Raw genomic sequence first — 10841 nt, 5'->3', positions numbered from 1 at the left:
AATCTTTAAATGAAGAGTTTTTACTGCTTTTTCACCAGACATTTTGACATGTCACAGTATGAAAAACATTTATTAACTTCATGATGGTTGTCACGGTTACTGAGACACTTGAATAGAAAGGAGTCATTGTTAAAGTTATTAGTAACACTTGTGCTTTTCCCACTATGACAACTCAAAATGTCTGCTGTGAAAAAGGTCTTATGGCAGATTTTTTGACAGCGTTGCTTCTTTTACTCAAGCAAATGATTCTTCCTCGACTGTTGGGAAGGAAACTATTTTACAAACAGGTACAGATAATCCCTGCATGGTTTTTGTCCTCAATTGAAGTACTTGATAAATGGCACTGGGTGTCGCTCCAGAGTGTCTAATATCGCTCCTGTACGCTTATTTCACAACTATCACCCCCTTCTGCCTTGTGCTGTGTGTGTGCGTGTGTGTTGTGTGTCGGATAGAAAGTCAGCCTGGTTTCCAGCTGAGTGCTTGCTCTCTCACAGTGTGTGTGTGTGTTGTCATTATTATCCACTCTGCTCCCAGCTCAGAATGGCCAGATTCACGCAGACTGAAACAAGAAGGCAGCAGCATCCACAGCAGCCCCAACCCGCTCACTCCAGCCTGGTTTTCACCGGACCGGGGGCACCACCGAGCCAACAACCACTTCTACTTATCCCACATCAGCGCCAGTACCCTCAGATCACATTTCCGAAACCCATGAACGGGTCAGAACCCATTTCAATTCATCCGGAGAGCGGCAACATGAAAGACCAAGATGCCATTAAGCTGTTTATCGGGCAGATACCGCGGAACTTGGAAGAAAAAGACCTGAAACCCCTGTTTGAACAGTTTGGTAAAATCCACGAACTGACAGTTCTCAAGGACCGATACACCGGCATGCACAAAGGTAACGTGTCGCCCCTCAAATGGCTGCGAAGCCCCCATATAGCTTCATAATTGCTTATTATTAGCTGAACCTTTTCAACCGTGTTGAAATAGTAACGCAGAAAGTCTGGCTATGACTCACTTTTTACATTTTATCAGCTTAATCCACAAATCATTTCAGTCTACTGTTCCAAACACTTCATCACTATCATGAGCATCAATGCTTACATATTTTCATCTAACATTCATGGGCTTTGGCATTTTGTCCCAATTATGACTGTTTTGCTCATAAAGCAGCTTCTTATTCATTTTTAACAACCTAATATTTTCTACAGCCTTTGTATTTCCATCTTGATTTCTGATTACGCGGGAAATCAACATGTAATATTGTTAATATTCTGATTTTATTTATCATTATAAATGATAGGGTGGCAAACTGTGTTGGCTGCGTTGTTTATTTTATTTTATTTATTGGAATTGAACAGTATTTTCTTAAAACGCTCCTAAGTGGGGCAGAGGCGCTTGGAAAGGATGCATTTTTAAAGAGCCTCCTCTTGCCAGTCCCATCTTTTACGGAGGGGCGGCATCATTTATTCATCCACATGCTTTCTTTAACATCTTTCCATGTGCGAATGGAGCTTCCTGGGTGCAAAGCCGACACATGGAAATCAGTTCAATACCTCGATGGCTCAAAAGGGCGCATGAAGTGTCATAAGATGACGGACGTCTCCACGGAGAGTGGGCAGTGAAGCTGCTGCTGCTGCTGAAATGGAAGCTGAGGGAGGCAGAGGGTGTAAATCCACACCGCTCACTGTACACAGTGACAACTTCCACCTTCCATGATGAAGTTGGTTATCAAAGATATATGGCGGAGATCACTGCCGGGGTGGGAAATTAATTTCATAGTACGTGGTCCCATCACCACAACACTTGCAACCAACTTTAAATTTCTTGGATTACATTTTATTTGTATTTGCATGTAGCCACTTTGGACAAAGACCTTCCAAGTAGGTGTGTATATAGGTTGTAATAATCTAATTAATAATAAGTTAGTACAGGAGATAAAGGCTTTTGTTGTGTTGATATTTAGAAAAGACAAATGACAATCTGTTGCAGTGATGCAAATGACATTTATAAACATTGTTAAAGTCTGTCTCCTGCTTTGTTATGATGGCTTCTTTGCCCCAGTATTGATCCTTAAACATTGGCAGAGCATTTCAGAAAGAATTTATTGCATTTGTCACACTCATTAGGCATCGCACGCTGCACCATCACACATATACACTCTATAGGTAAACACATACATCCACACAGGCAAACAGGCGGTCCTTTGTGATGTGCTGTCTATGGACCTGTTTGACTGCTGCTTGGAGGCTAGTGTAGTCTATGTGAGTGAGTAGCAACAAATCAATGGCTGAGGTCTCCTACTCAGGGGTCAGAGAGGATACCAGGGAGGGACTATTTTTTGCCCTCATGATGGACACCGATGCTCCTCTGTGCTCTGCAACGTTCCTCCTCCCCCAGCCATTGCTCAAGGTGAGGTGACGATGGGAAGAGTAGTGAAAGGAGAAATGGAGGAGGATTTGGAGCTGGATGCAGGAGACATGAAGGGATGGAGTGATTTATGAAGGTGTGATGGAAGGGTGTAGTCAGGATCAGGAGATGGTGACTGAGCACAGTCGTTGGCTCTCTTTAAGGTGGCTGACTTAATTAAGGTTTACAGGTTACGCTAGGCTGCTGCTTATATTACAGCACTCATTACAAGCCCATTAGGCCTGGGCAGAGAAAATATTGTTGTCAGAACAATGAGTGAGAGCATTTTGTAAGTCTCTGCCAACTCCATACTCCAGCACAGAGATTAAATCACTTATTAAACCATAACTGTTACAAAAGAATAAAGTTTATTATTAATTAGATTATTACAACCTATATACACACCTACTTAGAGGGTCTTTGTCCAACAGTGGCTACATGCAAATACCAATAAAATGTAATCGAGAAATTTAAAGTTGGTTGCAAGTGTTGTGGTGATGGGCAAAGATGATGATGATGGTGATGATGATGATGATGACGTCTACACTGCGTGATCGACTGTAAGGGGGACCACGTATTATGAAATTAATTTCCCACCCCGGCAGTGATCTCCGCCATATATCTTTGATAACCAACTTCATCATGGAAGGTGGAAGTTGTCACTGTGTACAGTGAGCGGTGTGGATTTACACCCTCTGCCTCCCTCAGCTTCCATTTCAGCAGCAGCAGCAGCTTCACTGCCCACTCTCCGTGGAGACGTCCGTCATCTTATGACACTTCATGCGCCCTTTTGAGCCATCGAGGTATTGAACTGATTTCCATGTGTCGGCTTTGCACCCAGGAAGCTCCATTCGCACATGGAAAGATGTTAAAGAAAGCATGTGGATGAATAAATGATGCCGCCCCTCCGTAAAAGATGGGACTGGCAAGAGGAGGCTCTTTAAAAATGCATCCTTTCCAAGCGCCTCTGCCCCACTTAGGAGCGTTTTAAGAAAATACTGTTCAATTCCAATAAATAAAATAAAATAAACAACGCAGCCAACACAGTTTGCCACCCTATCATTTATAATAATGAATAAAATCAGAATATTAACAATATTACATGTTGATTTCCCGCGTAATCAGAAATCAAGATGGAAATACAAAGGCTGTAGAAATTATTAGGTTGTTAAAAATGAATAAGAAGCTGCTTTATGAGCAAAACAGTCATAATTGGGACAAAATGCCAAAGCCCATGAATGTAAGATGAAAATATGTAAGCATTGATGCTCATGATAGTGATGAAGTGTTTGGAACAGTAGACTGAAATGATTTGTGGATTAAGCTGATAAAATGTAAAAAGTGAGTCATAGCCAGACTTTCTGCGTTACTATTTCAACACGGTTGAAAAGGTTCAGCTAATAATAAGCAATTATGAAGCTATATGGGGGCTTCGCAGCCATTTGAGGGGCGACACGTTACCTTTGTGCATGCCGGTGTATCGGTCCTTGAGAACTGTCAGTTCGTGGATTTTACCAAACTGTTCAAACAGGGGTTTCAGGTCTTTTTCTTCCAAGTTCCGCGGTATCTGCCCGATAAACAGCTTAATGGCATCTTGGTCTTTCATGTTGCCGCTCTCCGGATGAATTGAAATGGGTTCTGACCCGTTCATGGGTTTCGGAAATGTGATCTGAGGGTACTGGCGCTGATGTGGGATAAGTAGAAGTGGTTGTTGGCTCGGTGGTGCCCCCGGTCCGGTGAAAACCAGGCTGGAGTGAGCGGGTTGGGGCTGCTGTGGATGCTGCTGCCTTCTTGTTTCAGTCTGCGTGAATCTGGCCATTCTGAGCTGGGAGCAGAGTGGATAATAATGACAACACACACACACACTGTGAGAGAGCAAGCACTCAGCTGGAAACCAGGCTGACTTTCTATCCGACACACAACACACACGCACACACACAGCACAAGGCAGAAGGGGGTGATAGTTGTGAAATAAGCGTACAGGAGCGATATTAGACACTCTGGAGCGACACCCAGTGCCATTTATCAAGTACTTCAATTGAGGACAAAAACCATGCAGGGATTATCTGTACCTGTTTGTAAAATAGTTTCCTTCCCAACAGTCGAGGAAGAATCATTTGCTTGAGTAAAAGAAGCAACACTGTCAAAAAATCTTCCATAAGACCTTTTTCACAGCAGACATTTTGAGTTGTCATAGTGGGAAACTAATAACTTACTAATAACTTTAACAATGACTCCTTTCTATTCAAGTGTCTCAGTAACCGTGACAACCATCATGAAATTAATAGATGTTTTTCATACTGTGACATGTCAAAATGTCTGCTGTGAAAAAGCAGTAAAAACTCTTCATTTAAAGATTTAGCTGAATACAAGTAAACATCAAGTATTGGCAGTAATGTGTACAGAAGTTGATCTACACTGTTTCAGTTATTGTGACGACACAATCTTACTACTTTATGTAGAAGTCTAAATGCTGATGTAAAGTAAAACATGGTGGAAAAACTTAGAAAGTCTCACAGAATTAAAGTAGTACCTCACCTGTGCTAAAGTACAGTACTTGAGTAAATGTCTTTAGTTACTTTCTTTGCTTCTCAACATAAAACATTAAGTAGGTCTTCAAGTAACAATCCATCAGTTCCCAAACTACGATGATATAAATTGTCATGTGGACGTCAAGATCAACATGGATCACAGAGATCACAGATCACAAATGACAGAGGCTTATTGACACAGAGAAACTGACCTTTTTCACAGCAGCAGACATTTTGAGCAGCAGCAGGAAAAGCACAGGTGCAATTAATAACATAAATTATGACTGAATCCCATTTAGTTTTAGTAATTCACTACATTAGTTTAGTGCATGATGGTTCACCGGTATGACTTCCTTGGAAACTTGAATTGAACTGAGCCATTGTTGATGTTTTCACTTCCTCGTGTGCTTTTCCTGCTATGACAAGTCAAAATGCTGCTGTGAAAAGTTTCTATTACTGGTATTTATACTGTTGCTAAAATGTACGTCTATCAAAAGGCTTAAATGATACATTCAGATTATTGAAGTCTATCTTAATAAAACATTCACATGTTTATTGATAAAATACTTGGTGGCTGTAATTTTCCTCTTGTCCATACTTGAGCTAATATGTGGCTTCAACAGCACTCAAATCAACTGGTTATTTTCCAGTTATTGTCTTTTTAGTTGCTCTTTGTGTTACATGCAGCTCATCAAGGAAACACTGAGAAAAGTTCCTTTCTGAGAACTGGTCTTCTTGAAGAGGTCTCCACCCTCACAGTATTCCATCACGATATACCCACAGTCCCCCTCTTCAAACGACTCTTTATATTTTACAATATAAGGGTGATTCATTTTTTCTAGGACTTTAACTTCTTTCGCAGATTGCTCCCTTTTCTTTCTTGACATTTGTGATTCGTCAATTTCTTTAGTTATATATTGTCGTCCCTCTTTTGATTTGATAAGGATGGCTTTGCCTTGTCTGCCAGGATATGAGCTGATTAAAACACAGCATGATGTCCTGATATAATATAATGATATAATAATATATAATACATAAATCATAAAAAATATATTATATCAACAGAACTGTTGATCAAGAACGATGTTTGGTGTCTTGGATGTGTACTATGTGAAAAGTGCACTTTTAAGTGTGCATTTGAAGCTGACAATATTCAAGACCTACTTTTGAAAATCATCCACGGCTCATTCTGTCTTGTGTCTATTCACTACTCTCCAGAACTGAGATCTCTCTGGGCAGATCTGTTTAAACACGACCCCATAGAGAGGCCCTCAGTCAGCGGCATACTGGACAAGCGTTTCCTCAAATGCAGGATAAAAAAGCTTTTGACTCCACAGATCATCGCTCAGGAGTTCAGCTCAGGAGTTCGGCCATGATTTCCTTTCACTATTTGCCTAAACTGGGTTTGGTGCAGTGATCACCATCCAAGCATCCTGCCCCTGGTTCCAAAACACTCAACCCAACTACCAAATACGGGGTACCTTTGAGCTAACTCTGGTGCAGTGCATCTTTAATGTTTAAAACTGTACACTGTTCCAATAAATAAATACAATCAATAACTGTGAAGAAGGTGCCGAGAGGAACCCAGTTCAAAACTTTAAATCATAGCCTCTCCCAGCATCTCCACAGAGAAGAGTGAGTCAAGTGCAAGGAGAAAAAACAAGCTGTACAACTGAGGTCGACCAACCTTACCAACAGAGAAGAAACTGTGAGAAAACCAAGATCAATCAAATAAACCAAGCCAGAAAGCAACACTGGAGGTAGTAGCCCAGAGAGAAAGTGCTTTGTAGGTGGTGGAAAGAGGGCTGCAGGTGTTGGATTGTCCCGTCCCAAGCTCCATTCAGGGTCCTTCTCCAGCCTCCATCCCGAGCAAAAGTCCATATGAACACTACCATGCTGCTCTTAACCGAGTGGCTAAACCACAGTCTAAAGACGTCAGCAGGGAGGATCCTCAGCAGGAACAGGCATCCAATTCAGCAGCATGGTCACATGACTATTAAAGAAAGAAAGAAAGAAAGAAAGAAAGAAAGAAAGAAAGAAAGAAAGAAAGAATTATATGTCATCATCAATCTCACCATTATTGTTAAAATAAATAAATACAAATAAGAAAAACAGAGCTGTGCAATTAGTCACACATAATAGAAGAAAAGTCACAAATCTTTACAAACTTTGAAAAGACAGTAGCCTTTATATTACACTACAGAACTATAGAACAGGCAAATAAAACATCAAACACACACACAAGTATTTGAAAGTGCAGGTGTCTTCAATAAGATAAATATATTTTCATTATTAATGTGATTTTGGGGACACAACACTGTATGATAGTGAAGTTATTGAATAAATTCCCCAAAACTATTCAAAAGCACCAAATGAAGTGTTGTGGCATAACCAACAGGAGCAGGGACGTAGGTTTGGGCTCAACACTGATTGATTTAGCCATGCAATAGCCTCAGAAAGGCTAAATAACAACGGCATGAGGGTATTTGTCCATATATTGTTTTTCTCTGGCAGAAAAGTGGTGGCAGGGTGCTGGGGAGCGCTGAGATGAAGTGCTTGTACAGTGAGAAATAAAAACTCTACATGGACACAAGCCCTAAGGCCAGTGTTTCAAAATGAAAGTATACATTTATTAACCAGACAGAGCACTCACATTTAAATGTAGCAGTAGCAGAGTGCTAAATATTTTTTGAATTTATGAACGATTCTCTGTCAAAATCAGCAGGGGCAGGTGCATAAAAACTCTCTCAGCGCTGTCCATGGTTCTGAAACAACAGCTAAGCGATAGTCACATGTATCTCGGCCAATAATTTAGTTTTTTGTTGCTATTTTCTATATATACACAAAACTGATCTGCTGACCAAACAGCACAAAACATTTTTCTGTGTAGACCAATATTTACTGACCAATGGCACCCGTGCAGTCAGTTTTGCATTTCATGTACATGCTTCATAATAACCAGTGAGAAGCTTTTAATGTGAAGTAGCAACAGCAGGAAGTGTTTGGACTGTATGGGCACCAACTTAAAACAGCAAATAAGATTTTTTCCTTTTCAGTTTCCAGTTCTTATAATTTCTGAAAACATTCTACCATGTTCCCTCTGGACATAAAAGTAGCAGGGACCTTGTGCATTTTTCTGTCCTCTAAAGTCATTCTGTAACTCACAAGGTCAACTAAGTTTTCAAATGTGTATATATTACAAACATTAGCACATGTTACAAAGACAAAATTAAAAATCCAATATGTAAAAAGCTTGTTTAAATCTGTAGCCACAGTTCAACAAATACTCATGAAAAAAATACTGACATAATTTCTGAAGCCCACGACAAGTATAAAAAAAAATTAAAAAAAATTAAATCACTTAACTTGATTTTCAAAGACTTACTTATAAAGATATAAAAATCTTACCTAGCACAGCGAGACCTGGGATGATGGGGAGAGACTGAACTCATCAGCAGGCGTAGTCGTCACCTGTGAGGAGTAGAAATAAGATGAAGGAAGGCATCAGGATTAAGATACATGCACTACTTTGGAAAACATTACTATTATTTACTCAAAGTGATTACTTTTTAATAAACCATCCTTTAACTCTTTCACCTCATTACCTGGTAACCCTGCCTGCCCGGCTGCTACATTCACCTTCTTGGACCTGATGAAATATAAGATACAATTTAGAAATAAAAACTAGTTATATCCAATATTAGCAAGATAATCGCAACTAGCTAGTAGCTCCAGTAAAAGTAGTCTGATTATATGATAGCTAACGTTAGTCTAGTTAGCTTACAGTTCAGCTAACACAATGACACAGCAAAAAATAAGACTTTCATTCAATTATTTGACTCAAGAGTGGTAGAGCCATAGCAGTAGCATATCTCCTGTTGGGAAGAGGTTTTTCTCTTTGTTGTTGTTGACCAACCAACAACTTAAAATTGTTGGTTGGTCTTTTGCCGCTCCTTTTCATTTTGTATGCCGGCTTGCTATTGTTGGCACAGGCAGTTACTGCGACTGCTTGAAAAAACGCGGGAGGATGAGTTGGGCGCAACTAAGGGGTTGGAGGGGACCTCAATATAGGGGTGGGAGGGGTTGAAAAAATGTTAATGCTAATTATGTTACATTTAATCGAGAACTTTATTTATTTATTCATTGTTGTGATATGATGTTTGAGGGGGGGGGGGGGGGCAAGCTAGTGCCAACTTGTCCCAGTTTAGGATACCAAGCTAGCACAAATACCGCTAAAAAACTAACGTTAGAAACTGCATTTGCTACAACACATAACAGTACACTAAATATAAAGCCTACATTACTAACAAACGGTATAAATGCTTACATGACATTTACCCACCTGAAAGTATACCTAAAAACCCAATAGTGAGACGAGATGTTAAAGATACTAAGTGGCCATGTTATACAGTAAATGCTACTAGTTACAAGGGCATTCCTTATAAGAAAATGCTAACGGCAATCAGTCATTAGATTGAGTCAAGGGACCAGCAAACATTAACCACAATTAGGAGACTCACTGTAAGTACTTTTCAAATAGCAAGCAGACTAATCCCCCAACAGAGGTTTTATTTGCATCATTTGCCGTCTCTTTGCAGACACTGTCAGCAGCACTCTGATCCAAATCCATCATCAACATAAAATTCTCATTTAAGTGTTACTGAAATGAGAAAAACACTGACAAAACCAATGCACCACAGACAGTGCAGTACAACTTAGCCACAACCCACTCTCTTACTAAAACACATCTACTGGACAGATATCTAATTATAGCTTACTTAACAGTGGATTAAATAAAGTGATATACTGTCTGACACTGTGTGACAGCAGGCTCAAGGCTGCAAGGTGATCAATACTGCTGCTGACTGCTGCTGCTTCTCTTACTGAGGAGGGGTCCCACAGCCCACCCAGAACCTTGACTTACAAATGGCTGCGTCACTGTGTGAGCTGGCTCTGTTGCTTTGGATTGAGCAAAGTTCAGTAAGTGCAAGTGTAGAGGGAAAGACATCAGCAGGCAGGGATACACATTGACATTACCGGTCAATAAAACAGTGGGTGGCAGCTTCACAGACAAAGGGCATTTTTTATTGTAAACTTGTTCTTTTGAAATGTGAATATAATTCTTTCAAGCAGTAGGTCCCAGAGTACCTTGCAAGACATAGTTTCCAAACTGTTTCCAAATTGCATGACCGAGTTGCAGTGTTATTTTATGCTCTGTTCATCATGTTATAAATGTATTGATTAAAGAGGCAGGGTACTCGCTGAACGTGGCTGGCCATCTGAATGGGAGTTGGCGGGGACAGGATCAAAGTCTTTGGTGGATGGCTCAGCATGTTAGCCTGCTTACATCTGTAGTGAGGAAACAAACAGGGACGCGGGGCAGCTCATATCGAATAAGAGCACTGAGCTGTCATACTGTAGCACTGGCTCATCGGCCTCTGAGGGAAAGTTGAGAGGCTATTTTTAGGGATGTGGTCAACACAGGGGGAGGGGTATTGAGAACTTCCACTTCATGGTTTTTTATTGACCAATGCCATTAGTGTTTTGCCAAGCTGAAGGCAGAGACAAGAAATCAATAAAGGTCACACTATTAGTGCGAACTAAAAAGTTACATACAATTTAACTGGCTGGCGTTTATTCTGCTGCTTGTTAACCAGTCTGGACCCTGAGAGGGAGGCAGCCTGACTCGATCTGTTCAGCTTGGGGAAGTCTGGAAGGTCCAGAGGGAGACAAAGACTGCTAAGGGAGTCATTTTGCATTCTGTGTGCAATTGTAGACATACAGTCAAGACAGGCAGACAGACACACACACATGCTCACACATACACACACACACACACACACACACTCCCTAATTACCAAAATTCAACATTATTCTCCACAGCAATGCACATAGGCACAG

The 10841-nt window shown here is 40.6% G+C and overlaps 2 protein-coding genes across 2 annotated transcripts; one reads left to right on the top strand and one right to left on the bottom strand.

Annotated features, from left to right (window-relative positions):
- The first annotated feature begins 41 nt into the window (after positions 1-41).
- On the top strand, positions 42-1786 carry LOC122988518 (CUGBP Elav-like family member 5). Its single transcript, XM_044360862.1, has 2 exons — positions 42-898; positions 1515-1786. Exons 1-2 carry the CDS (start codon positions 541-543, stop codon positions 1589-1591), a joined length of 435 nt encoding a protein of 144 aa, XP_044216797.1. The 5' UTR covers positions 42-540; the 3' UTR covers positions 1592-1786.
- A 549-nt stretch (positions 1787-2335) lies between these two features.
- Positions 2336-4606, bottom strand: LOC122988517 (CUGBP Elav-like family member 5). The gene is made up of 2 exons (XM_044360861.1): positions 3871-4606; positions 2336-3254 (listed from the first exon to the last, which is right to left on the bottom strand). Exons 1-2 carry the CDS (start codon positions 4226-4228, stop codon positions 3178-3180), a joined length of 435 nt encoding a protein of 144 aa, XP_044216796.1. The 5' UTR covers positions 4229-4606; the 3' UTR covers positions 2336-3177.
- Between the last annotated feature and the right edge of the window lie 6235 nt (positions 4607-10841).

The sequence above is a fragment of the Thunnus albacares genome, chromosome 9, assembly GCF_914725855.1.
Source record: "Thunnus albacares chromosome 9, fThuAlb1.1, whole genome shotgun sequence".
Lineage (NCBI taxonomy): Eukaryota > Metazoa > Chordata > Actinopteri > Scombriformes > Scombridae > Thunnus > Thunnus albacares.
The sequence above is the reverse complement of the archived record's forward strand: the minus strand, read 5'-3'. Positions and strand labels throughout refer to the sequence as shown.